The 27,065-nt window shown below is 41.0% G+C and overlaps 1 protein-coding gene across 6 annotated transcripts in view; it reads left to right on the forward strand.

Annotated features, from left to right (window-relative positions):
* Window positions 1-6,319: 6,319 nt before the first annotated feature.
* CFAP20DC (CFAP20 domain containing) overlaps window positions 6,320-27,065 on the forward strand; it is a 236,786-nt gene continuing 216,040 nt past the window's right edge. For 4 of the 6 annotated variants that reach the window (XM_036331721.1, XM_036331722.1, XM_036331723.1 and 1 more), the window contains exons 1-4: window positions 6,320-6,657; window positions 9,520-9,609; window positions 16,329-16,422; window positions 25,137-25,209. In XM_036331721.1, coding sequence (XP_036187614.1) covers window positions 6,637-6,657; window positions 9,520-9,609; window positions 16,329-16,422; window positions 25,137-25,209 — 278 coding nt within the window. In that variant the 5' untranslated portion in view covers window positions 6,320-6,636. Of the gene's footprint in view, window positions 6,658-9,519; window positions 9,610-16,328; window positions 16,423-25,136; window positions 25,210-27,065 lie in introns of those variants that run through there. The other 2 variants (XM_036331726.1, XM_036331727.1) reach the window with 2 other exon arrangements.

Consider the following 27,065-nt stretch of genomic DNA (forward strand, 5'->3'; position numbering starts at 1 on the left):
AAAACAAAAAAAAAGACATCACTATTCTCAAATCAAAAGTCAAATGGATGACTGAGATATCACTAATTTTTCTCAATTTAAAATAATAACTTTAATGGCTTAAAATTATTAAATAGGCATGGTTTTAAAATTATCCTATCAAGGTGTCATTATTGTCATTTATAAAGTTATTCCATGATGTAAAAAAAGAATAAAATGATTCCCCAAGTATTAACCATTTTGATTACTGTATAGCAAAACAAATTTTGATCAAACAAACCTTTTTTCTTCCTATTATGCTAAATGATTAGATTATAATCTGCAACCAAAACATAAATTACAATTATATTGTGGTGAACACTCTAGTTCAAAAGAATACTATTTTGTCAAATTTATAATATCATCTACTTGAATGACTACCTTGGCATACAAAGGCTCCACCTTTTAAAAATTGTTTCTAGTCTATTCCATTTTAAATACCATCCAATATCCTTTTATAATATTAACACCCCACCAATTTACTTCCTTTGTAGAACAAAGACAAGCACTTTAAAGCTTGTAAAGTGACTAATTCTTAATGCTGTCAAATTAAGTTAAGCAATTTAATGTAATTACTAAATGTACTGACTTCTTTAAAAATTGTAGTAATTAGAGTAACTGTTTTACTGCCGTTTATAATGTACATAAATAACTTGGCTTAAGCAAAGTTGTTTGGGTGGCTGACTCTTTTTGGGGGAGGATAGGGTACTGAATTCTAGTAGCCATTCTTGAAGTCATAACTTGCATTCATCCAAATCAGCAAAAGCATCTTACCTAATAATAGACAAACATGTAAATTGACTGCCCTCTGCTATGCTCACCAGCCAATCAGGAGAGTATGCAAATTAGCCCAACAAAGATGGCGGTTAATTTGCATACATAGGCGCGAAGTGGCGGAGTGAAAACTGAAGGCTGTGGCCAGAGCCGGAGCGAAGGCCTGGGCCCCGGGTGCCGGAGGAAAACCGGTGCCAGCAGCCAGGAGAAGGGAAGGCCTATTGCACGAATCTCTTCATGCAACGGGCCTCTAGTCTACATATATAAAAGCCTAAGTGACCGAACTACCCAATGACCAGTCGCTATGATGCACACTGACTGACAGGGGGCAGACCCTCAACGCAGGAGCTGTCCCCTGGTGGTCAGTGTGCTCCCACAGTGGGAGTGCTGCTCAGCTGACTGACCCATCCTGGTGGCCCACCAGCCCAGCTGCAGCCACTCACTCCCTCAATAGTCCTGCAGGTCCAATCTCCGAAAATGGGCCAGCAGGCACCAATGGACTGTTGCCACCAGCACAATCCTGGAAGTCGGCCTCAGGCACCATGGCTGCTTCCCCTCCCTAGATGCTCCGCAAGGAAAAAATGATATAAAAGCAGCTGCCAGGTGGCTCCCGATAACCGGCGTGAATATCAGCGGGACACAGCCAGATACCAGGCTGTCAAGGGCATCCCACTGCCCCCCTGGAGGGCTGATCACGTCCTGACCCCCCTCAGCACCCTCTGGACAAGCGCCAGAGCAGGGCTCACAGCTGGCAAATGCTGTGAGCCTCTCTCCATTAGGACTGACTGGGCACGAGCCCACAGCAAGCGCAGCAAAGCCAAAATGAGGAGGAGCGCCAGGTGGTGCTGGATTGCCGGTTTTGTCTCAATCCCCACAGGCCACACCGAGGGACCCCACCTGTGCGTGAATCTGTGCACCAGGCCTCTAGTTTGATATAATAACATTGGATCTCTTTCTATCTCTGGCTTTGAATTCATATTGTTAAAATAGTGCACATTCTTATTTTGCTGTATAGCCACCACTGTTAGTGTTAATGGTAGTTTTCACCATAGACAAAACAATTTTTATCTGAGCTGGGCAGCCTTTAGAATTGCCCATTGCCTAAATAGGCCTTTATCCCACACTCTTGAATAAAACTCCAACTATAAGTGTCCTAAACTTCTAAGGAGTTATGAGAGTAGGGAATGACTTAACTCTTGGACAACTGGGCCTTAGACAATTATTTTTTCTCAAAGAAATAAGTAGTTTAAAGTAAATGTTACTGGATCCTTCCTGCCTTTAACTGAATAAACAGGTGATTAAAATAAAAGCACCTGAGTAATGAAACTTACTGCTATACTGTGATTAATCATTGCAACTCTGTAACTAGTTTTTCTATCAATAAATTAAAGTGATTAATTCACCTTTTACCTTAATGTATTTTCAACTGCTTTCTTCTTGTTTTCTCACCACCAAAGTCTATGGCTGTCTTTTAAGATTATATTCATCCTTCATCTTCTCCCTCAATCATTCACTTAGTTACTATTTTGTTATAGCAGGTACAAGGTTGAACTAGTATACCAAACACAATAGACCCGTGGTCGGCAAACTGCGGATCGCGAGCCACATGCGGCTCTTTGGCCCCTTGAATGTGGCTCTTCCTAAGCCTTAGGAGTACCCTAATTAAGTTAATAACAATGTACCTACCTATATAGTTTAAGTTTACAATATTTGGCTCTCAAAAGAAATTTCAATTGTTGTACTGTTGATATTTGGCTCTGTTGACTAATGAGTTTGCTGATCACTGCTATAGACCAATAGAGATGGCCAACATTACAAATACATATAAAATTTCCATTATTATTTCAGTAATTCTAAGTATTAAGATGCTATGGAAAACTATGAATAGGGGGGCCTGATCAAGTCAGAGAGATCAAAGAAGGCATCCTTGAGAAAGGGACCCTTGATCTAAACTCTATAGGACAAGTAGGTCTTAACCAAAGAAGGAAGGAAGCAAAAGTAATCCATGCAGAACAGGCCCTACAGTGAAAGCAAACATGTTAGACATGAGGAACTAAAAGAAAATTCAATGGCTGAAATGAAGGGGACTGAATAATGTACAAAGAAACTAGGGAAAGAGAAAAAAGCTCTATAATCATGAAAAGGTTAGAAGCAAGAGACTAATATGATTGAATCTGTGTTCTATAAAGATGACTATGACTGCGATAGATTTGAAGAGGGCCGACGTGGTATGTGAATTAGGAGGCTATTAAATTAGTTCAGGGAAGAGAAATCATAGGTAAATCAGAATACAGGCACAGATTTCACTGTGCTTCACAAATATTGCGTTTTTTACAAACTGAAGGCAAGATCCTCCATAAGCAAGTATCACTTTATTGTGGTGATCTAGAACCAAAACCACAATACCTCCAAGGGATGCCTGTATAAACTACAGTGGAGGAAAGGTAGATCGATTTTTAAAGTATTTAGATAAAATGAATAGGTTTGGGCGATGAATTGTGTACGGGAAGTGTGTTAGTTAGCTATTGTTGTGTTAAAAAATTACCTTAAAACTTACCAGCTTACAATGAATATAATTTCTGTGGGTCAGAAATCAGGGTACAATTAGTTGAGTGCCTCTAACTCAGGCACTGACTATCATAAGACTCAGTCAAGGTGTGGACCAGGGGCACGGTCACTTCAAGGCACGGCTAGGAAAGGATACATTTTCAAGCCGACTAATGTGCCTGTTGACAGGCCTCAAGTCCTCAAGGAACATTACTTCCTTGCTACATGAACCTGTCCAAGGGGCTACACTCAACACATCAATTTGCTTCCTTCAGAGTGAGGACAGAGAAGGGGAGGGAAATCAGATAAAGTGGGTGAAAAAAGGCCAGCAAGAAAATCAGTCGTAGAAATGACATCTCAGGACTCTTGCCATTTTGTATTCATTAAAAGTGTCACTAGGTCCAATCCACATACAGGGGAGATTACACAGAGGCATGCATACCAGAAGATGGAGCTCCATGGAGGCCGTTTTAGAAACTGCCCACCATACAGAGTGAGGAAGAGGAGACATTGTTGTATTAATAAGAATGGGAAGAATGGAAAAGGCCCAGGTTTGGAGAAGTTCTGTATTGGATGGTGAGTTTGAAAGGACAAGGTGCCTTTAATTCAATCAAATTTGTTATAATATTCCTACTATATACCACACATTACTGTAGGAGATGAGATATAATGATGGACACAGAAAAAGTCCTTACCTTCATGGAATTTATCTTCTAATAGCTGAAGACAGATAATAAATAAGATTCAGATAATGATAAGGGGTAGAAAGAAAATAGCATAGGATAAAGTTGTAGGTTTCTCTTCAGCTATGGTGTCAAAATACCCATTTCAGAGACCCAAGTAGATTGTTAAAAGCCTTAAGTTGTTTCCTAGATTCTTCCTGTACTCTCACTGCATTGTTTGTCTCTCTTACAGCATTTATCAAAAGCTGATTTCTCTTATAGTACAAGTCAACGTTTGGGTTAGGCCAAGAAATGACACATCCTCCTCCCACAACCCTCCCAATGATATCTACATCTATCCCCTGGGACATGTGAATGTTTCCCTATTTGAAAAAGTGTTTTTGCAGATCTTTCAAGTTAAAGAACAAACAGGCAGTGTGACCACTGAGGCAGAGATTGGAGAGATGTAGCCACAGGTCGAGGAAGGTCAACAGCTACCAGACGCTGGAAAAGACAAAGAGCAAATTCTCCTCTAAAGCCCCCAAAAGAAGTGCTGCCCTGCTAACACCTTCATTTTGGACTTCTGGTCTCCAGAACTGTGAATTTCTGTTGTTTTAAGCCACCCACTTTGTGGAACTCTGTTACAACAGTCACAAGAAACTAATATACCCTTCAAATGTTATTTCCTATCACTGGATTCATGGCATTTATCTCAAATTGTAATTAGTTGTTTATCCACTTGTCATGGTGTCTCACCCTATTAATATATAAGCTCCAAAAAGATGGGGGCCTCCTCTATGCCCCAGCTCTTAGCATCGTGTCTAGAATATACTGCATTCCTAAGAATTAGCTGTTAAATGAATAGATATCCCTCCATGAGATAACAAGTTTATAAGACAGAGACTGTGTGTATTAACCATAATTCCTTAAACCCCCAGCACAGAGCCTTGCCAAAAACTGTTGTTGAACTAGGTCCGAGCTCTAGCAATCGGAAAGTCTGGATTCTGGACATTGTACCTCTATCTTGTCTGCATCTAGTATTCGAGGAAGTGTTCCATTAACTTTGTCCCTGGGCTGCTCTTCTTAGTCCTGCTAAGGCACGAGTCCAGATAGCATTTTTGCACTCTGTTCATGACCCACAGTGCTTGGCACACGGTAGGGACAACACATATGTGAGACTTCTGGGTGACAGGGGTCCTCAAACTACGGCCTGCGGGCCACATGCAAATACAAATATTGTATTTGTTCCCGTTCTGTTTTTTTAGTTCAAAATAAGATATGTGCAGTGTGCATAGGAATTTGTTTATAGTTTTTCTTTTAACTATAGTCCAGCCCTCCAAGGGTCTGAGGGACAGTGAACTGGCCCCCTGTTTAAAGAGTTTGAGGACCCCTGGGTCAGGATATCAGACTAAGCCATAACGTAAAGCCAACATTGCAGCCTCGGGTAAATTCCTAATCAACTCTGGACCTCAAGCTTCTCAACTAACCCTGGCGTCAGGGGGTGTGAACCTGGGAGCTACCTGGCCTGTAGTGGCTCCATGAGTGGAAGCTGATTATTATGAATAGCCCCAGGCCACTCACCTAACTGGACCTTGAGTACAGCCTCAGAAGTGAGTTCCATTACTTCCTGGCCCTGCGACCTTGGACAAGCTATTTTACCTTCTGGGCACAGTTCCTTGGCCAAAACTGACAAGAATGTCTGCCTTGGAAAAGCAGTTCTGACACAGAAACTAAATGAAGTAACCGAAGAGTGAAACTTAGAAAGCCTGGCTTAATAATGTAATTATTTTGAGAGGGGGGGAAAAAAAACAAAAACAAAAAACCCTTGGCTCTTTAACATGCGCTTACCTTGAATAAATACGCCCATTTCCTGGGGCTTTCTAAAACAATGGAAGGGGCTACCAAACCCTCATATTGCCTCAGGGAATCCCAAGTTTGGGAACCTTCGAACCAAAGGCCACGTGAGGGCTCCATGACTCCATGCCTCTTTCCTTCAGCAACCTACCAGTTATCAGTGTTTACAACGAGGAGAGACAGAGCCGAGGGGACAGGTTTCCAGGAGAGCCCGGCTGAGTTTAAGCTTTTTCCGCAGACACAGACCGTGACCTAAGAAGGACGCCCGTCACAGACCAGGCGGTCCACGAAGTCTCAGAGACTCCCTCAGTTGCCTGGGTAACGCTTACGTCACCACGTAGCCTCACGTGCCCGTTGGCTAGAAGCCCATACAGCGCAACGCGCAGGCGCCTGGTGAGAGCCAATGGGCGCGGCCGGAACGTTGGCGCCGCCCCGCGCCCTTTTCCGGTCGGACCGGGCGGCGGCCGGGCGGAGCGCTCGCGGAGCGCGCCTCCCTCTCCCGGCGAGTGGGCGGTTGTCTGTAGGTCGCCGGCGCCCCGTCTCTAGGTTACGCACACGATCACGCCCAGGGCCCGCCCAGGCGGCTGTGCCCTCCCACCTCGGGCTCCCCGGAGGCGGGACCGCGATGGTGCGGGTCGGGGGCCCGAGGTGGAGCTGACCCGCGGCCGGGGAGACCCTGGCCGAATTGGGGGCCAACCACGAAGCCCTTCCCTGCCGCCGACTGTCAGCCGTCTGGAAGCCCTGAACTCCGTGCCCCCCAAGCCCTGGCCCCCCTGCGGGAATGTTCAAAAATGAGTATCAGGTAACCCCAAACTGTCTCCAACCTGTCGATACAGCTTTCTCCTCTGGGGCGAGGTAGCGCCGGTTGGGATGCGGGCCGAGCTTCCCCCAGCCTCCCATTATTGTCTTTCTTCGGGGTAAGAAGAAATTAATGGATGAGCGGTCTTGATCCAAAAAGAAAGCAACTAACGTCTGGATGCAGGATCTGACCCTGTTCAGTCTCCGGCGCAGAGCTTCTCACGGTGTATTGGAATCCCAGAGATTCTAATTAACATACAGATCTTAAACCCCAGCCAGACCCCCGAATCGGGGCCCATAAATGCGCCTTGGTACCCACTTCTGATGCACACTGTGCAGCGAGCTGTTTAGAAGAGAGTGAATCAATGAATGTGCCCGTGAATGGGTCACACCAAGAAAGAAAGCAAGCTTTGGCTATAGGCTGTTTTCTCCGAAACGGGTTCCGTTTCTCTTAAACGCTGGGGTATAGAAGGATCGCTTTTGCAGTGGTTCCCAACCTTAGCTGCACATTAGAATCACCTGGGAATCTTTTTACAATCCTGATTTCCGGGCCTCATCCTCCGGAAATTCTGTTTCTTTGTTACTAATGTTGTGGCCCCACCCCATAACAAAGAAACAGAATTTCCAGAGGATGAGGCCCAGAAATCAGGATTTTAAAAAGATTCCCAGGTGATTCTAATGTGCAGCCAAAGTTGAGAACCAGTGGCTTAGGGAGCACTTGTAAACACTGCAGGGTTCCTGACCCTCACCCCAGATCTAGTGGATCAGAATCTCTGTAGAGGGGGGCAGTGAATTTACCTTTGTAACAACTGTACCCTCCCCTCCTCCCCCAGCCCTCCCCTCCAGCTCATGCTGATGCGAGTGGTCCAAAGATAACGGGAGAAACTGATTCTGGGTCTTCCTGTCACCCTGAGGATCCTCCAGCATCTCAATACCTGACCTGCTCTCCTCACTTCGCTGGCATCTCCCTTCCTGCTTTTCCTTCTCCCTGGTCTCCAGCCCTCCCCTCCCGACCCCTACCAGAGGTCGCACTCTATTCACAGTCTGTTTTCCATTCTAGTCCTACTGTGTGGTCCCAGTGCCAGAACAGCCCTCCACTGGTCTCCAACTCTCTGTTGCTTCTACTTTTTCAGCAAACACTACCTGCCTTCTTATGAGTGCCCCAAGAGTATTTTGCAGCTTTCTTCTATTCCAATAATTAGAATGATTTTAGGGAGTTTCGCTTAATATAGGTAAAATACATTGTGTTGTGTGTGTGTTGTTTTTTTTTTTTTTTTTTAAAAAAAGCATACTCCTGTGGGAAACTTGGATAACAGGAGAAAAAGAAATGGGGAGTGGCAGTTTTTTCTATCTCATCAAGGTATAAGGATTTTTCTTAAAATAAATAAGTAAAAGCTGCCTCATTTAAATTTCATAGTGAAATATGACCTGTCTCCAGAAGCTGTAGTAATTCTATCCACACACAGTTTGCACATAAAATGCCTAAGGAAGAAGAAATTAAATGTCTTAAGTGATTATGTGTTAAAACTCAAAACCAAAAATATATAATTGAGAAAAATTAAAAGCTGGAAATTCTTTACAAAAATCAGACAGATTTGCTCATATGTTGCTTATTATTCATACAGTCCATAAAAGAAAAACCATATTTAGTCTTTATTTCATATTCTCAATTTCTTGCAATAAACTCTTCTTCAGAGATAATCATTTTGTTTAATTCCTCTCCTTTATATTAAAAGTACATGGAAATTCAGTAACGTGTGTGATGTTTTTACATAAGCATGTCCTTCCATGTTCTCAGGTGTACAGTAGGGAACACACAGCATATCTATTGGTAAGATTCTCTATTTTTTTTGTACAGATTAAGAAAAAATTTTTTATTTGTTGATTTTTTTTTTTTATAGAGAGAAGGGGAGAGAGTGAGAGAGAGAAACATCGACTCGTTGCTCAACCCATTCATGCATTCATTGGTTGATTCTTGTGTGTACCCTGATGAAGAATCGAACCCACAACCTTGACATATCTGGACAACACTCTAACCAACTGAGCTCCTGGCCAGGGGCTTGTACAGATTTTATAAATCTCTAAATTAATTTGTATTAAATATACAGGGTAGGGCACAAGTAGGTTTATAGTTGTGAGTATGCAAAATAATTTATTCTTGTATTTTATTAATTTTATATTATTTTCCATATGAACAACTATAAACCTACTTTTGCCCACCTGATATAAAAAGATTTACAGAAATGCTCGAAATAAGAATCATTCTCTTCTTCACTCCCAAACTTTTTTATCGACCAGACTAAAATAGTAACGTGCCCTTTTTTTGAACAGTTATTACTGGCACTATTGAGCTTTGCTATGTGCAAGGTATTGTACTTGATGGTTTATATTTACTATCCTGTGTAATCCAACAATCCATTTTACAGGTGAAGAATCAAGAAGTTAAGTAACTCCAAGGTCAGGTAGTTACTAAATGGCAAAGCTGATATTGGAGCTCAGGCTAGTATGACTAAAAAGATAATTATCAGAATTTATTAGTCTGGGTTGAATAGCATGTTCTGTAAGCATGAGCTATACATGTCAAATAACTGAACCTTACACTAAGATATCATAAGGTTGTATGGCACAATTTATTTAATGTTTATCCTGCTTTAAAAATGTTCTTAAAATTTCTATTAATGAGAGGTGACTCAAATCAGAGCTGCTGTTGCTAGATACAATCTAGGTATAAAGTAGGATCATGTTTTCTCCCAGATCTGCTTACCTGACAGAAGCCTGAACAGTGGTTGTCGGCTATGTGATGGGTAGTCTCTTCTCCTAGCATCGTCTTTCACTGTAATGTAAATACTTCATTTTTTCTTTCTAGGGAGGTGCATTTGTTGAAATATTTAGTGCTCAGGGAAAAAATCCTGGAGCGAAGTGGAAGATCCTTGGAAGCCCGTCTGTGATTTGGAAAGTAAGTGTGAGAAAGGAGTGCCACCTAAAACACGGCAAGAAGTGAGAGTAACTGTTTGTGACAAAAAGGGCTCCGTCAGATTTCAGAACTGCTTTTCCTATTCATGCACCCAAAACCCTCGCATGACATTGTGGGCTGCCGTCCTCCCAGACAGCACTCCTCACTTGTTTGAGATTTAGGCCTGCAGCTCACAGCCCTCTCTGAACACCAAGTCCTGCCGCTTTAAGTGACTTCAGTATCTGTGAGGAAAATCTCTCCAAACCCTCAGCTTCTCGGTTTCTTCTAGTTTTTATTTTAATTTTTAACTTACTGATTGATTTTTAGAGAGAGAGACAGAGAAAGAAACATCAGTTTGTTGATCCACTTATTTGTGCATTCAATTGGTTGATTCTTATATGTGCCCTGACTGGGGATCAAACCTTGGTGTATGGGGATGGCACTCTAACCAACTGAGCTTCCTGGCAAGGGCCTCATTTTCTTGATTCCTTCATTTCTAATGGCCTATCCCACTCTACTTTGCTGTACATGCCCTCTGTCATGCCCTGTACCTCATCACCATAAACTGCAGGGACTCTGAAATGTACTAAGTGAGATATCACGACATCCCTTCCGGCCCCAATCTTCAGTTCTTAAGCCTGCTTGCCCAGTTATTCCCACTATATTTGCTCTTCAACCTAATTGAGACTTTTAGGACATTCTACTTTCCCCATTGTTTAGTTTTATTTGTGTATTTTCTCTGTCTTCACTTCCTTTTCTCTCTAGCCCAGAATCCATAGTCCATGATTTCAATCAAGGCCCGGTCAAGACCTTGAATGCCCTTGCTTCTTGTCCTTTCATCATGCCTGCCTAGGAAACGCTCACCCTTTCTGAATTCCCAGTTATCTGTCTGCATCCAGCTTCTCGATACCTTTGGAGAAAATATCTACAGCCTCTTAGATTGATGATGCTATAAATTTATCCTGAATATCCCAGAAAGTTCTCTTAGTCTTTAAAATAATTTTCTCAATTTTCTTCAGGTTTCCAACCACCAACTCCCTATCCCCATCCCCAATCCACACCCAGATAGGTCCTCCTCACTCACCAGACCACACCCCATTTCACTGGAAAAACCAATGCCATCAGGTAGAAACTACCTCAGCTTGCTGTCACTAGATCTAAAAACCTATATCCATCCCTTTCTTCTTTTTCTCTTGTCTCCTGTCTACTGGAGAGAAAAATGCCTTTCTAAGGACTCAGTTCTATGGGTAACTTTTTAAATCTATTGAGGGCTGTTTACCAAGCATAGCATCAAGTACATTACATATGTAATCTGTACAATAGCCTTGTGAGATAGTTACATTTATGCCCCTTTTATAGACTGAGGCATGGAGAACGTAAGCAACTTACTCACAATTATACAGCTCTTACTATGAATGACAGATAAATGATGCTGTGAGGGTATATACCAAGGAAATTAGGAAAGCCTTCCCAAGGAAATGCCCTTTGATCTCTAAGAGCTAACTAGGCACTGGGTGAGGCTGGTAGAAAGCAGAGTATTTCAGGCAAAGGGAAAAGCATGCACGAAGTCCTGTGTCAGAAGAGAGCTTAGAATTTTTAGGAAACTGCAAGAAGGCTATGAAGGCTAGGATGCAGACAGGAGAGAGTGCAAAGTAGGAGATGGGGTTGGAAAAACTGGGCAGGGATCAGAATACGCAAGGACTTACAGACCACGTTGAAGATTTTGGTAAACTGGTGAAAGGTTTTATGTGTATGTTCAACTTGTGGAATAAATAATACACTAGGTGTATGTATATTCATTGCAAATACACAGGAGAAAGACAAGTATCACATGATATCATTCATATGTGGAATCTAATGAACAAAATAAACTGATGAACAAAATTGATCCAGAGACATAGAAGCATGGAACAGACTGATGAATCTCAGAGGGAAGGTGGTGGTGGGTGGGAAGAGATCAAATAAAGAACTTGTATGCAGCTCTCTCGAACCAAGATGGCGGCATAGGTAAACACCGGAGATTGCTGCCTCGCACAACCACTTCAAAAAAACAACTAAAAGACAGAGCGGACATCATCCAGAACCACAGGAAGGCTGGCTGAGTGGAAACTCTACAACTAGAAGGAGGGAGAGAAGCACACTGAGACTCAGAGGAGGTGCGGTGTGGAATTAAAGTGCAGAGGTATGGAGGCGCACGTGGAAAGGGCTGGCAACTGAGGACACAACTGTCTTTTTCAATCGAGAGGGCGACACAGGCTCCCAACTGCTCTGAATGCCAGTTCCGGGCGAAGCTCTGGATACCCAGACTCATACAGGGAGAAACTGGAATGTCTGGCATCGGGCAGAACTCGAGGGGGGCTTTCTCTCAGAGGCGCTTGCAACGATTACTGTGGAACAGTGAGGCCCGGGTCCTCTTAGGGCAGGGCTGAGGATCAGCCATAGCTGTTTGCTCCACCCTGTTGATTCCCTGAGACCCCACCCCACCCAAGCTGTGCACAGAGGCTTTTGCATATGAATGCCCTAGCCCTTTGCAATCTAAAATTACCTAACTAACTGCAGCTGGGCCAGAGAGACCCAGAACATCCAAAAAGAAGACCCAAGGCCCCACAGCAGCTTGCATTGCTTCACAGTTGGGCCTCATCTCGGCACCTCCAAACTCCAAACAAAGAAGAGGAACCTGCAGATCCCTCCATAGCTCCTGCTGGGTAGCCTCAGGAAGATGCTAAATTAGCACCTCCTTAGAGATCCAAGAGCCAGTATACCTAGTGGTCAGAGTGGACCATCCAGATTACAACTCCTCAGATCCATAAGGGACATACTCGGGGCAGACTCAGTGAGCACCAAAGCCCCACTGAAGCAAGTCTTGCCCCATAAGGGTGTCTCCAGCACAGAAGTTCTCCCACTGTAGACACAGCTGATTCTCACAGCCAATTGGCCTTGAGGTCAATTCCTCCCAGTGATACCTACAACAGTCAAGGCTTAACTACAACAAGACTGTGCACAAAGCCCACAAAGGGGTGTACCAAGAGTGTCCACCTCAGGTAATTGGGGAGGCTGAGCCACTGGGCCCTATAGGACACCTAGCACACAAAGCCACTCTACCAACACAGGCAAGCAGCCAAAATGCGGAGATAAAGAAACAGGTCACAAATGACAGAAATGGAGGAAAGCAAACTACTGGATATAGAGTTCAAAACCACGGTTATAAGGTTTTTCAAGAATTTTCTAGAAACCGCTGATAAATTTAGTGAGACCCTCAAGGATATGAAAAAGGACCAACTAGAAATTAAGCATACACTGACTGAAAATAATATTATACAGAGACCCAACAGCAGACTAGAGGACCCCAAGAACCAAGTCAAAGATTTGAAATACGAAGAAGCAAAAAATGCTCAACCGGAAAAAAAAAAAAAAAGAATCCAAAAATATCAAGATAATGTAAGGAGCCTCTGGGACAACTTCAAGCGTACCAACATCTGAATTATAGGGGTGCCAGAAGAAGAGAGAGCAAGATATTGGAAACCTATTTGAAGAAATAATGACAGTAAACTTCCCCTACCTGGTGAAAGAAATAGACTTACAAGTCCAGGATGCTCAGAGAACCCCAAACAAAAGGAATCCAAAGAGGACCACACCAAGACACATCATAATTAAAATGCCAAGAGCAAAAGACAAAGAGAGAATTTTAAAAGCAGCAAGAGAAAAACAGACAGTTACCTACAAGGGCGTACCCATACGACTGTCAGCTGATTTCTCAACAGAAACTATGCAGGCCAGAGGGGAGTGGCAAGAAATATTCAAAGTGATGAATACCAAGAACCTACAACCAAGATTACTTTACCCAGCAAAGTTATCATTCAGAATTGAAGGTCAGATAAAGCGCTTCACAGATAAGAAAAAGCTAAAGGAGTTCATCACCACCAAACCAGTATTATATGAAATGCTTAAAGGTATCCTTTAAGAAGATAAATAATTTGATGAAAAGAATAAACTGGTGAATATAATAGAATCAGGGACATTGAAAGGGAGTGGACTGAGGACAGTGGCAGGGGTAAGGGCAGAAGGTGGGGTGGGAACTGGGTGGAGGAGAGCTATAGGGGGAAAAAAGAGGAACAACCGTGATAATCCTATCTAATAAAAGAGAAACATGGTAATTAGCGTACGTCTGCTACCCTTCCCATTGGCTAGTCAGCGAGATATGCAAATTAATTGCCAGCCAAGATGGTGGCCGGCAGCCAGGCAGCTTGAAGCTAACATGAGGCTTGCTTGCTTCAGTGACGGAAGAAACCAACATTCCCCGCCTGCCTTGCCAGCCTCTGAGCTTGCAGTTTGAAACATTGTTACAAATATAGAAGCTAAACAAAACTCCAGAAACCTGCTTTCAGCCCGCTGGGATCTCAGAGCTGGAGTTGATACAGTGTTTCGACTACAGAACCCAAACAAACCAGATACCTGCTTTCAGCAGCAGAGGCCTCAGAGCTGGAGCCAGAGCTAAAGCTGGCCCAGAATAAAAAAAAAAAAAGAAAGAAAGAAAAAAAAGGAGCAGTTGGGAGCTTCAGTCACCCACCAGCCTGAAAACAGCCCTCAGCCCCTCACCCAGTCTGGCCAGGCACCCCAGTGGGGACCCCCACCCTGAAGGGTGTGTGACCAGCTGCAAACAGCCATCATGCCCTCACCCAGGCTGGCCAGGCACCCCAGTGGGGACCCCCACCCTGATCCAGGACACCCTTCAGGGCAAACCAGCCGGCCCCCACTTGTGCACCAGGCCTCTATTCTATATAGTAAAAGGTTAATATGCCTCCCAGCACCGGGATCAGCGGAGCTGAGAGGCCTCCCGGCACCAGGATCAGTGTGACAGGGGGCAGGGCCCAAACCCCCTGATTGCCCTGCGGCTCTGTGTGTTACAGGGGGCAGGGCCACAACCTCCCTATCTGCCCTGCTCTGTTCGTGACAGGGGAAAGTGCCCCAACTCCCTGATCAGCCCTGCTCTGTGCCTGATAGGGGGGAGCTCCCCAACCCCCTGATTGCCCTGCAGCTCTGTGTGACAGGGTGCGGCGCCCCAACCCCCCCGCCCCCGCCCACAGGCCCTGCTCTGTGTGTGACGGGGTAGAGCCATAACCTCCCCATTGGCTCTGCCCTGAGTGTGACAGTGGTGGTGCCTCAACCCCCTGATTGGCCCTGCTCTGTGGGAGATAGAGGGTGGCGCCCCAACCCCCTTATCCGCCCTGCTTTGTGCGTGACAGGGTATGGAGCCCCAACCCCCCTGATGGGCCCTGCTCTGTGCGTGACAGGGTACGGAGCCCCAACCCCCCTGATGGGCCCTGCTCTGTGAGTGATGGGGCAGCGCCCCAACCCCCTGATTGGCCCTGCTCTGTGCATGACAGGGGGTGGCGCCGCAACCTCCCCATCGACCCTGCCTTGAGTGTGACAGGGGGCGGTGCCCCAACCCCCCAATCGGCCCTACCCTGAGCTTGACTGAGGGTGGCATCGCAACCTCCCGATCCGCCCTGCTCTGTGCATGACAGGGGGTGGCACCCCAACTCCCCAATCGGCCCTGCTCTGAGCCGGACCAGGGGCTGCACCTAGGGATTTGGCCTGCCCTCTGCCAGCAGGTCGTTATCTCCCGAGGGGTCCCAGACTGGGAGAGGGCACAGGCCGGGCTGAGGGACCCCTCCTCCCCCCCGAGTGCATAAATTTTTGTGCACCGGGCCTCTAGTCTGAATAATAAAGATTTAATTTTTTAAAAAAGAACTTGTATGCATATATATATATAACTCATGGCCCCAGACAGTAGGGTGTTGAAGGCCTGGAGGGGGGGCTGGGGTGGGTTAGAAGGGGTTAATGGGGGAACAAAGGGGGAAGATATTTAATACTTTCAACATAAAGATTTATTAAAAAAATAAAGATTAAAAAACCCCACAAATACATAGGAGATGCTATAGTGATAGACATAATATAAATTTATTAAAATGTTACTTAATTCTTAGCAGCTATTAGACACAATGCATTTCTTAATACAAAATGGGAGAGTGGGAGGATCTGTGAATTATTTTAATGTGAAAAAGATCTTTTATACTCAAAGATTGGGAATTTGTTTCATAAAAATATAACCATTTACATTACCACTTTGATTCATGTTTGTTTGTTTTCTGTTTCTCCAGCCTTAGTTTTTTAGGTTACTTTAATTAACTGTAGTACTTTAATTTGTACTGATGTTAAGCAAATGATATGGAACTTCCAAGTTGGAGCACTAGTTTTTTTTAAAAAGGCAATGATTAATTCTGTATGAGCCATGGCCAAAGACCAAGGACCTTTCAGACTAGATGCAGCATAGGTTAGATGATTTATTATACTGTAACAGAAGTGATGTCCGCTTGTCCTGCTAGACAGAAACACACAGATTAAAGGAAAGGAAGAGAAATAAACTCCGGAAACTCAAAATTAGTTACTTGAGAATCCCTAAGAAGCTTGGAGAGCTTTTTATCGTTTGGAGGAAGAGTGCCTACTCAATATAATAGAGAATTTGCCAAGTGGCTTAGTGTGGCTTCTGTATTCCAGTTCCCAGCAAGTCTTAGGGCGAGAGTATCAAGGCCTAAGTCTACTTTTAAGTCATTTGAATCTGGAATTTGTTTCTTGTGAGTTTTCAGCTCTAATTTTATAATAGAAGCCAAACAACATACTAGTACTTTTCAATTACCACTGTTTTCATTTTTGTTCTATAGGAGTTTGATAAAGAAGTGAAAAGTTTTGTATTTGTCCTGGAAGGCAGCAGTCAGACAAACAAAATTCAGTTACCAAAGGAGAATAAGCAAATCCGTAAGTAAGATTTTTAACCTTGAAACTTAACATTTGATGCTTGAAATTATGCCTTTAAGTCTCATACACATTAATTAGTTTGACTTTTACTGGCACCTGTTGACAGGAACCTGATAAGATTTTTTTTTTAAATTTAGAAAGTAACCTTATGCCAGGTTTTTTTTTTGTTTTTGTTTTTTTTAATATTTTGCTTCACTGTTTACTAGAAATCTATCAGTATTTTTAAGATTTAAAGAACTATTTAATGACCATTAGTTGTAATAGTAATGGTATTTATTGAGCATTTACTGTGTACCTGACTTCCTAAGCATTTCACATTTAACTCTTTTAATCCTCACTGTAGCTCTTCTATAGATAAGCACGCTGAGGTTGGTTCCTTATCAAGAAATCAGGTAGTCAAGACTAAGCTTTGAAATAAACTCAGGAGTTCCTAAATTATAGGAAATTAATTTGTTAGAAAACAATTATGTAAAATACAATAGAAGGCACTATTTAGTGACATATCAACTTATATACCTTTAAAAATATTAATATCTAATAAATATAGATATTAACATGTGCTTTAACAAAAGCTCAAGGAGTAGATTTCAATTCTTTCTTACTTTGGAAATTAGAGTCAGCATTCTAAAGCAGAAGAAACCCTAAGAGATCACCTACATTTAGGATCAGAAGCCATTATTGGCAAAACTGGGGTTAAAATTTGAGGCTCTGCCACCAAATTAGGCTTTGAGTAAACTGATGTGATTTAAAAAATAGAATTTTTCAAAATGATTATTCAGATTTTCATCAACTTTGTCCTATGTTTTAACCATAGATTTTAGGTAATTTAGTAAATATAAGTAGCCAGTTACTTTTTACATTCATTTCTTTCTTCATTCATTCATTAAAAACATTTATTGAATACTACTGTGTACCAGATACTATGAAAAGACTGTTCTTGGTACCTGATTTTTCTCATTTTAATTCAGTTTTCTAAATTTTCATAGACTCTGTGCTTTATCTACCATTTCAAACTACTACATGCATATTTTAGAGCTCTGAGACATAAGCCAAGCCATAGAAGTTATAGATGGAAGATGGTTAACTTTAAAATGGTTTGCCAGTGTTTCTTTCTTAAATAAAATAAAAAGCAGAAACTCGCAGAGAAGGAATAATCATTGTTAAAATAATTTTTGTTAGTTTACTACAATTTTACAAATCATGATTTCCTCACAGTTCCTTTTTTTTTTTTTTAGTATATTTTTATTGATTTCAAAGAGGAAGGGAGAGGGAGAGAGAGAGAGAAACATCAATGATGATGAGAGAGAATCATTGATTGGCTACCTCCTGCATGCCCCCTACTGGAGATCGAGCCTGCAACCCAGGTATGTGCCCTTGACCGGAATTGAATCTGGGACCCTTCAGTCCGTAGGGCTACGCTCTATCCACTGAGCCAAACCGGCCAGGGCCAGTTCCTTTTCTTTTAATAGAGTATTTTTCATTTTTACAAAAATTTATACATATAAATGAGATAAACTAAGATGAGCCAGGGAAATGTGTCTGAAACTAGGTTATTCTTACAGGAGACATGTTTCATCTTTTTTAAGGATATTGTCTTCGTGAGAGAGATACATTATACATTTGATTTGCAGAAACATAACTTAATGTAATCCAGTGTTCTTTTGTTGTTTTTTTTCTTATTGTTGGCCTGTACTTCCATGTGATGCCCTCAGCATCAATGTACATAATCATGTTATTGACAAAATCAAACCACTCCTTGTAACCTTTCTCAGTTGGCTCTGAAAAATTTCTCCTCTTCCAAAGGTTCAGTGTCTAAAGACAAGCTCCCTTTCCTACTTTTTTTTTTTTCTTTTTAGTTTTTTCTTAATCCCTCTACCACCTCCCTTTTCCTACTTTTATCTAAAAAATTTTTTTAGGAATTTTTAACTTGTTATATAATTGCTTTTTAAATGGCAAGATGATAGTTTTAATTGGAAGAAACGGAAGAATCTGTTAATGTGTTTTTTGTGCAATGCCCTGTAATTAAAAATTAATCTGGCTCTTCTGTAGGATGTGCAACACTGTAACAAATGAAACAGTTTATACAGTCTGTAAGATTAATTACTTGTAATTTTTGTACTAATGCCTTTAAGATTATTTGTAATTTTTGATAACAGCTTTATAGTTATTTTTGCTTCTATAAAATGACCTTCTGTGTGAAGTTGTTATGGTTAAATTTAAATTAAATGTTATGCCTTGAATAGAGTATTGGCTTTCAATTACCATTTCTAAATTTAGTTCAGTTACCATTATATATTTCTATTTTAAGAGTAAACATTCACTTTATTTATACAGATTTGAAATTAGCTACCCCATTATGTGTTTCCTACTATATTAGGTGCTTCTGAAGAAAGTTTAATAATAAAATTAAGTATGTTTAACTTTTTATTTTAAATAGTACTATTTCTGAATTACACTTGAATATCTCTCAATATGTCAAAGTTTTTTTGGTTTTGTTTTATTTATTTTTACTCAGCATCTTATCAAATAAACTGATATTAATTATTAGATTGTACACTTCTCCAGTGTAGGAATCTTGCATCATCTATTTTATACCCCTGACTAATGTATTGTATATAGTTGGTGTTTAATAAGTTTGTTAAATTTGTCACATAAACAAACTATAACAATTTAGGTTATAATTTCTAAATGTAACCAGCTTCCCTTGATAAGGAGACTTGAGTAAATTATTAGCCAGATAAGTAAGTCCACACTGCTCTTCACCCTGGTACTTGTTATATCGACTAGAGGCCCGATGCACAAAATTTGTGCATGGATAGGGTCCCTAGGCCTGGCTGGTGATCAGGCCAATTTTGGGGGCAGCCAGCAGGGTGACTGGGGAGGGCTTCTCCCCCCCCCCCCCCCACTGGCACCTGCCTTGGCCGGCCTGGCGCCGCCCACTCACCGACCCCACTCCCCGCCACCACCGCCGAGTTCCTCCCTCTGGTCATCTCCCTCTGCAGGACGACCGGTAGGGTGATTGGGGGGCCCTCCCTGGCACCTGCCTTGGCTGGCCTGAGGCCTGCAGGCTGGGGGCAGCTCCTGCATTGAGCATCTGCCCACTGGTGGTCAGTGCGCATCATAACGACTGGTCATTTCACCAGTTGTTCCACCATTCGGTCTCTTTGCATATTAGGATTTTATTATATAGGATGCCCCTATGGGACTGGGACTTTCTGTGTGAGGCTCAGCTTTGAAACCATTTTTTCTCTGCCTGTGGTGTCCGAGCCCAGTTGCATGTCTGGGGACCAGCATCTCTGAAGCCCTGTGTTAATCCAAGTTCCAGCTGCTCTGGAGGGTGAAGTCATCTTTATGAGGTGCTCCCCAAACCTCCCCCGGCCCCCACTTCGATATTCTTTTTTAAAATAAATCTCATTATGAATTCTTCTGTTTAAAATGTTTCAATGGCACTGACTTTACCACTGTACTGATAGTGCTCTTGTCAGAGTCACTAGTGATCGCTGTACTCCTGAATCCGTTGGCCAATTCCAGCCCTCATTTTGCTTATCATCTCAGCAGCGTTTGACCAGGTTGACACCCTCCTCCTTGATATATTTTCTTCATTCATCTTCCAGGATGCCCACTGCTAGTTTCCTTCCTGATTCTCTGGTCTTCCCTCTTAGTTTCCTTTCATGGTTCTTCCTCTTCTCCCTAACCCAACTTAATGTTGCAGTGCGCCTGGACCTAGTCCCTGACCCTCTATTTACATTTACTCCCTAGTTTATACCATGTCTGTCTTATTCCAGCTTGTATTTTCCAGCTCAGACTTCTCTCTCAAACTCCCAACTTGTATTTTCAGCTGCTTACTTGACATTTCCACTTGGACAGGCTTTGCCCTAGATATTCCTCCTCCTCCTCTAGCACACAACCCCATCTCAGTCGTTAGGTAACTTGTCTTTTCAATTGTTCAAACAAAAACTCTTAAATTAGCCTGATTTTTTTTTTCTCTTCATTCAGTCCATTAGGAAGACCTTATTGGTTCTGTGTTTAAGTTAGAGTCATTCTCTGCTTCTTGCCACCCTCTAATGCAGCGGTTCTCAACCTGTGGGTCACGACCCCTTTGGCAGTCGAACGACCCCTTCACAGGGGTCACCTAAGACCATCCTGCATATCAGATATTTACATTACGATTCATAACAGTAGCAACATTACAGTTATGAAGTAGCAACGAAAATAATTTTATGGTTGGGTCACAACATGAGGAACTGTATTTAAAGGGCCAGAAGGTTGAGAACCACTGCTCTAATGCTACCACCCTGGCCCAAGCCACCATTATCTCATGCTTGGAATACTGCAGTAGACTTCTAATTGGCCTCCCTGTTTCTGACTTGCCTTTTGTTGTCAATTTAGTGGCTAGCGCGATACTTGTCAATGTAAGGCACTCCCCTGCTGAAAATGTTCCTTCTCTCTCAGAGTAAAAACCAAAGATCTATAGGACCCTGCAGGATTGGTGCCCTCTTAACTCCCTAACCCTGTCTCCTATAATTCTTTCCCTAGTTCACTCTGCCGCAACTATAAAGGTCTCCTTGCTGTTTTCAAACATAGCCTGGTACCTTATCACCCTAGCACCTGTGTTCAAGCTGTACCCTCTGCCTAGAGCTTCATTTTCCCAGACTCCCCTTCTTCAGGCCTTAACTTCAGGCCTGTGCTTTAGATCCTTCCCGCACTTTTGATCGTTTTTAGCATGCTCTGCTTCTTCCAGTAGTTCTTACTACCATTTAACACACTATTTATTTACTTACTTATTTATTTATTTGTTTATTTTTCTCATCATTACCAGAAAGTTACTGCCACCAGCACAGAAATTTAGTCTATTTTGTTTGCCTAAAACAGTGCCTGGCACCATAGTAGACATCCAGTAACTTCGTTGAATAAATTAGTGAATATATGAGTGGCTTCCCATTGATTTTAGGATGACCTATACCAGTGATGGCAAACCTATGACATGCGTGTCAGAGGTGACACGTGAACTCATTTTTTTTTGGTTGATTTTTTTTTGTTAAATGGCATTTAAATATATAAAATAAATATCACAAATATAAGTCTTTGTTTTACTATGGTTGCAAATATCAAAAAATTTTTATATGTGACACGGCACCAGAGTTAAGTTAGGGTTTTTCAAAATGCTGACACGTGGAGCTCAAAAGGTTCGCCATCACTGGCCTATACCCTTCACATGGCCTTCAAGGCCCTAAAATCAGGGGTGGGCAAACTTTTTGACTTGAGGGCCACAATGGGTTCTTAAACTGGACTGGAGGGCCGGAACAAAAGCATGGATGGAGTGTTTGTGTGAACTAATATAAATTCAAAGGAAACATCATTACATAAAAGGGTACGGTCTTTTTTTTTTCAATTGTTTTATTCATTTCAAAAAACCCGCGGGCCGTAGTTTGCCCAAGGCTGCCCTAAATGATTGAGTTCCTAGCTATTTGCCAGGCTTATCTCCTGCTTCTTTTCACCTGCTGACTTTCCTATCTGCCTGTTAGGCCTTTAAATTCACCTTTTTCATCACATGATAGAATATTCCCTTTCCCTGTAAAATGTGTTCCTAGCTGAATTCCAATGTCATTTCTTTAAGAAAATCTTCATTCATCGTCCCTTTCCCTCTAAGGACCCATGATTATATGCTTTCACAGCATCCTGACCTTCTCCTTCATGGAACTAGACAATAAATTCTAAGGGGTCAGAGACCTTGTCTATCTTACTCACTACAAAAACTTCAGCACTGTCTTATACATAGTAGACGTTCAATAAATCTTTATTGAATAGATCTAATTTAATCCATACAAATAAGCCTGTAATTTATAACTCTAAATTATTGATCCAGTTTTACACATGAAAAGTAAAAGGGCCCAGACAGGTTTTCTCATTTGCCCAAGGGATGTGGAATAACCCATAATGAAGGCATAACTGTTTCCTGTCGTCTGTATTGAAGTGGAGAGGTACAGGTCAGTGCTGTTTATGGCAGGGCTGTGATTGGAACCAGTAAATAGTTTCAGCATGACTTACCAGGTCACTCCTAAAGGATGACTAGTCCCAACTCCTTGTATATGAGGTGTACAGCTGTCATTTTCTATAAGGAAACAACTGGAACACCAGTGTTTAAACATCTAATGGTATTTTACCAGTTAAATTTGTTTCTAAAATATTCAAAAGAAAAAAGGACCTGACCCCTTAAAAATAGAGGTAGTTTGTCTCAGGCAAGAATAGATTATAAAACTGTAGAAACCTGCATATTTCAATAAAAAGACTACATTTTTATGAATTTTATGTGCATAATGGTCATTTTTTGACTAAGCAGTTCCACATTCAGCATTACTTAGAGTAATTTTAAATATAATGTAGACATGAAGAGTCCATTTGAATTTACTAGGCTACTAGAAAAAAAATATTACTATAGAATTTATATAGCTATTCTAACACACAGGATCAGTGTATGTCAAGCGTTATTAAAGTACTTTTTTCTTTGTTAGATCATCACCATATAGTATTGTCATACTTCTTTTAATCTTAGAAGTTGAGACTTTTGGAAACTAGGGCTTCTCTATATGTGAGAAAGTTGCATTATAAAGGTTTCTTTTTTTGAGGGCAAGTGTCTTTCATATCTAAAAATGTTCATACAAAAATGCCCTGTATGTGTAGCTCTTTGTGTTTGAAAAGAACAGTGCTGATTCAGTGAGATTTGTGACATATATTAGGGACCTTTTGTAAAGACTGCATTTCATTTATCCTGGTGCTCCCTCAGCTCTATTTACAGAGACGTTGTGCAGTGGAAAAATACCCAAGGGCCAATCAGTGGAAGATGCAAGAGAGAGATTGATTAACAATGAGTTGTTAATTAATGAGTTGTTGATTAACAATAAGTTGACCTCATTTTGGTATCTTATTTTGGTTTTGTAGTCCAAGACCCTAGTTGCCTTACTGGCTTTTCCCATAAATATGGTAGAATCTGGTTCCTGATGAATTTTCTAAGGTCAGAACCTGTAATTCCCTATTTTTAATATATTTTATTGATTTTTTTACAGAGAGGAAGGGAGAGGGATAGAGAGTTAGAAACATCGATGAGAGAGAAACATCAATCAGCCGACTCCTGCATGCCCCCTCCTGGGGATGTGCCCGCAACCAAGGTACATGCCCTTGACCGAATCGAACCTGGGACCCTTGAGTCCGCAGGCCGACGCTCTATCCACTGAGCCAAACCAGTTAGGGCCCCTATTTTTATTATATTGCTTACTCTACAAATAGATCTCTGGTCAGTTTATAAGCTTTGTGTTTTTGTTGTTTGTTTGTTTTAATCCTCACCTGAGGATATGTTTTTATTGATTTTTAGAGAGAGAGAAAGGGGAGAGAAAGATCAATGTGAGAGAGAAGCATTGATCAGTTGCCTCCTGGATGGGCCCTGCCTGGGAATCAAACTCTCAACCTTTTGGTATACAGGACAATGCTCTAACCAACTGAGTCACCTGGCCACTTAGTGTTTTAAGCAAAAGTTATCCTGTTTGTTTGATTTAAAAATACTGGGCATATTTAGTTTTTAGAAACTAAATTTCAGGTTGTTCAGAAATGTTGTTAAACAGTTTACCTAGAATTATAACCCAGAAGGTCTTTATATAGACTATATAAACATGTATTATTACTTTAAAATACTTAAATTTGTTAAGCTTACTAAGTTAGAATAAATAGAAAACAACATGCATTTTAGACCAATTGCTTTCTTTTATCCATGCATTAGCCTGTACTGTGAGATTTGTAAGAAAGGTCAGATAAATCAAAACATTTCCATATTTTACCCAAAGTCCCACATCAGGAAAAAAGTTCCTAAAAGTTATGTTTTGAAAAGTAGTGATACTAAAACATCCATTAAACGTATCATAATTGAGAGATTAAGCAGAAGTTCAAAGCCTAAGAGGGAAGGAATTAAGTGACTGAATCTGAAGAGGTAATATGAAATTAATCGATTTTGAAGCAGTTATAGACTTCACCTATCAAAAGTGCCAAGGGATTGGTATTTCTCCAAATATTTTTTTAATAAAGATGAAGCCGGTGGTGGGGAATAAGAGTTATCAGTTCTTAATTTATGAGCATTAGATTAATTAAAAGTGTGTTAAATTAACAAAAGGTATTATAAATGAAAATATGTTTCTCCATCCATCTCAATGTGGACACTATGTTTAAAACCATATAAACTAGATATGGCTCATCAAACCTTCAGTGAGAATTGCTTTTCTTGGTCTATTTTTTTTTATTAAGTTGTTTAGTACACTTAAAACTGTCAGTGAATAAAAATAATTGCTCCAAGCTTTTATGGCTGCCTTGATAGGAATCTATAGTTCAGTTTTATATGTCTCTATTGAATGCAGTTCTATGTGTACATTCTCTCCTAAACTATTAAAAATAGTAAAGAAAAAATTATTTTTTAAATTTTCATAAAAATTTTACCAAGCCTACAGATGGGACTTTAAAAGACAACATTTGTTGTTAGAGTTTGATTTGATTTTCATCAATGTTTTGCTTTAATAAGGATGTTGTAACGCATGGGCAGTGCTATTGCAGTTCTTTATATTACTGAAATACTAAAAGCTTAAGCTTGTTGGTGGCCTTCGATTGTGTTTGTTTATATGCACATATAAATGGTTTGGACATGTGAATGTATCTTTTCCCCCCTCTCATTCTAGTTGGACTGATCCAGAGGTTTCTTGTACTTCAGATTTACATACCCCTGGGACAAGACTTCTCCACTGAATTGCTGTAAGATATACAGAACTTCTTTCAATGTTTTATATGTTTGAGACATTTGATCAATTAAAGCAATACGAAGTCATTAATTACAAGTGGCAGTTTTTGCATTAAAGAACAGTGACTTATCAAGTTGACATAAAGTAATTAAACTAATTTAATCATATTTCTTAGATATCACTGTAGTCTGGCATTTCCCTGAGGGAAGGAAGCAAATTTAATCTGTTTTAAGAAAATATCAAAGGATTATGAATTTGGTAATAAACAACCTATAACTTGAAGAAATAAATAATCCAAAATTTTGAAATTTTGGTTCAAATGGGGGTCAGCAATGTTATGTTTTATGCTGTCTGCTATTTAAAACTATGTTTGGTTTAAATTTGACTGAAATACCTTGTTTTAATGTTGCTCAGTTAGAAATGTTGGTCCTTTCTGATATATAGATGGTTTGGAATGTATTCATTTCAAATGACCTTTCTATAATCAGATTATTTAGCAAAAATGAGAATATACAACTATTACTCAGTTGTGCAATCTGTTGTCTGAGATGATTCAAGAATGAAGATATTTGATTTGTACACTCATATAGAATTTGAATATTATTTAAGATTTAATTAATACAGGGTGGGGCAAAATAGGTTTACAGTTCATATGGAAAATAATACAATAATTAATAAATAATACTACAAGAATAAACTGTGTTTCATGTACTCACAGCTATAAATCTACTTTTGCTACTTCCTATACATTTATATATTTTCATTATAGCATTGCATTTAAAGTATGCTATTTTCTAAATTTTTTCTTTTGTAATTAATAGCTGTCCAAGGTCTAAGCTTAGACTTTTATTTTCCCTGCTGGAATAAGTGGCTTTTCCTAATAATGAAGGTAATTTTGTACTGGAAACACTGGTACAAACTAAGAGAAAGGAAGAGCTTCCTTAATAAAATGCAAATAACATAAATTTGAGGTTATTCTTTTCTCTTTATGTGAATTAGAATATTAACAATTTTTGAAGGTGTTGCTAAAATATGAATTTTAGCTAGTAATATACAATCTTGTTTTGGTAAAGGATAGATGGAACAATTTGTACCTTTGTTTTGTTCAACTTTAAATCTCAGTGAATGTCTAAGGTTTTCTATTTTCATTTGCCTTGGTTACTAAGATTCTTTAAAATAGTTCTTACAGTGATAGGACCAAAACATTATTTGTTGCTCTTAAGAATCCTTTTCTGGTTCTGTAGAAAGAACATTTTTAAGACTCTAACGGCATACTGCTTGTACAGAGAGTACCATAGAAAGCTTTATTTTTAGTGTAGGGGAAATGGCTTCCTACCAAATGGAAGAAAGCAAATTATAAATATATATTTTTAATATATTTTTATTGATTTCAGAGAGGAAGGGAGAGAGACAGAGAGATAGAAACTGAAAGGACAGAACAGGACTGATAGCTGTGTCCCTAACCCCTCTTCCAAGAAAAAGCCGCAGAATGTATCAGTTACTCAGCCTGCCCTTATCTCGGCCAATGGGAAAGCGGGGGAAACTAGCCCAAGGCCAAGAGTATGCTAGCCACCCCCTTGTCTTTGTGTAACCAGACCCTAGCTGCACCCTGCCTTTGCGTCACTAGCCCCCCGGCCCTCACTCAACCAACAGGAATCGGCCAAATCAGTGGTCAGAGTGTGCCCCCACCCCCCGACCCCAAGCCCTATAAATTCTTTGTTCTCTTGGAACTCCGGGCTCTCTCGGGCTCTCTCGCACCCTATCGCAGCGTCGGTAGGGGGTGCAGAGGGACCATGCCCCGGGCTTGAATAAAGACTCTATGCTTTTGCATCGGACTCAGTGCTCCTTGGTGATGTCCTTTGGGGGATC

This window comes from Myotis myotis, unplaced genomic scaffold (genome assembly GCF_014108235.1).
Source record: "Myotis myotis isolate mMyoMyo1 unplaced genomic scaffold, mMyoMyo1.p scaffold_m19_p_13, whole genome shotgun sequence".
Classification (NCBI taxonomy): domain Eukaryota; kingdom Metazoa; phylum Chordata; class Mammalia; order Chiroptera; family Vespertilionidae; genus Myotis; species Myotis myotis.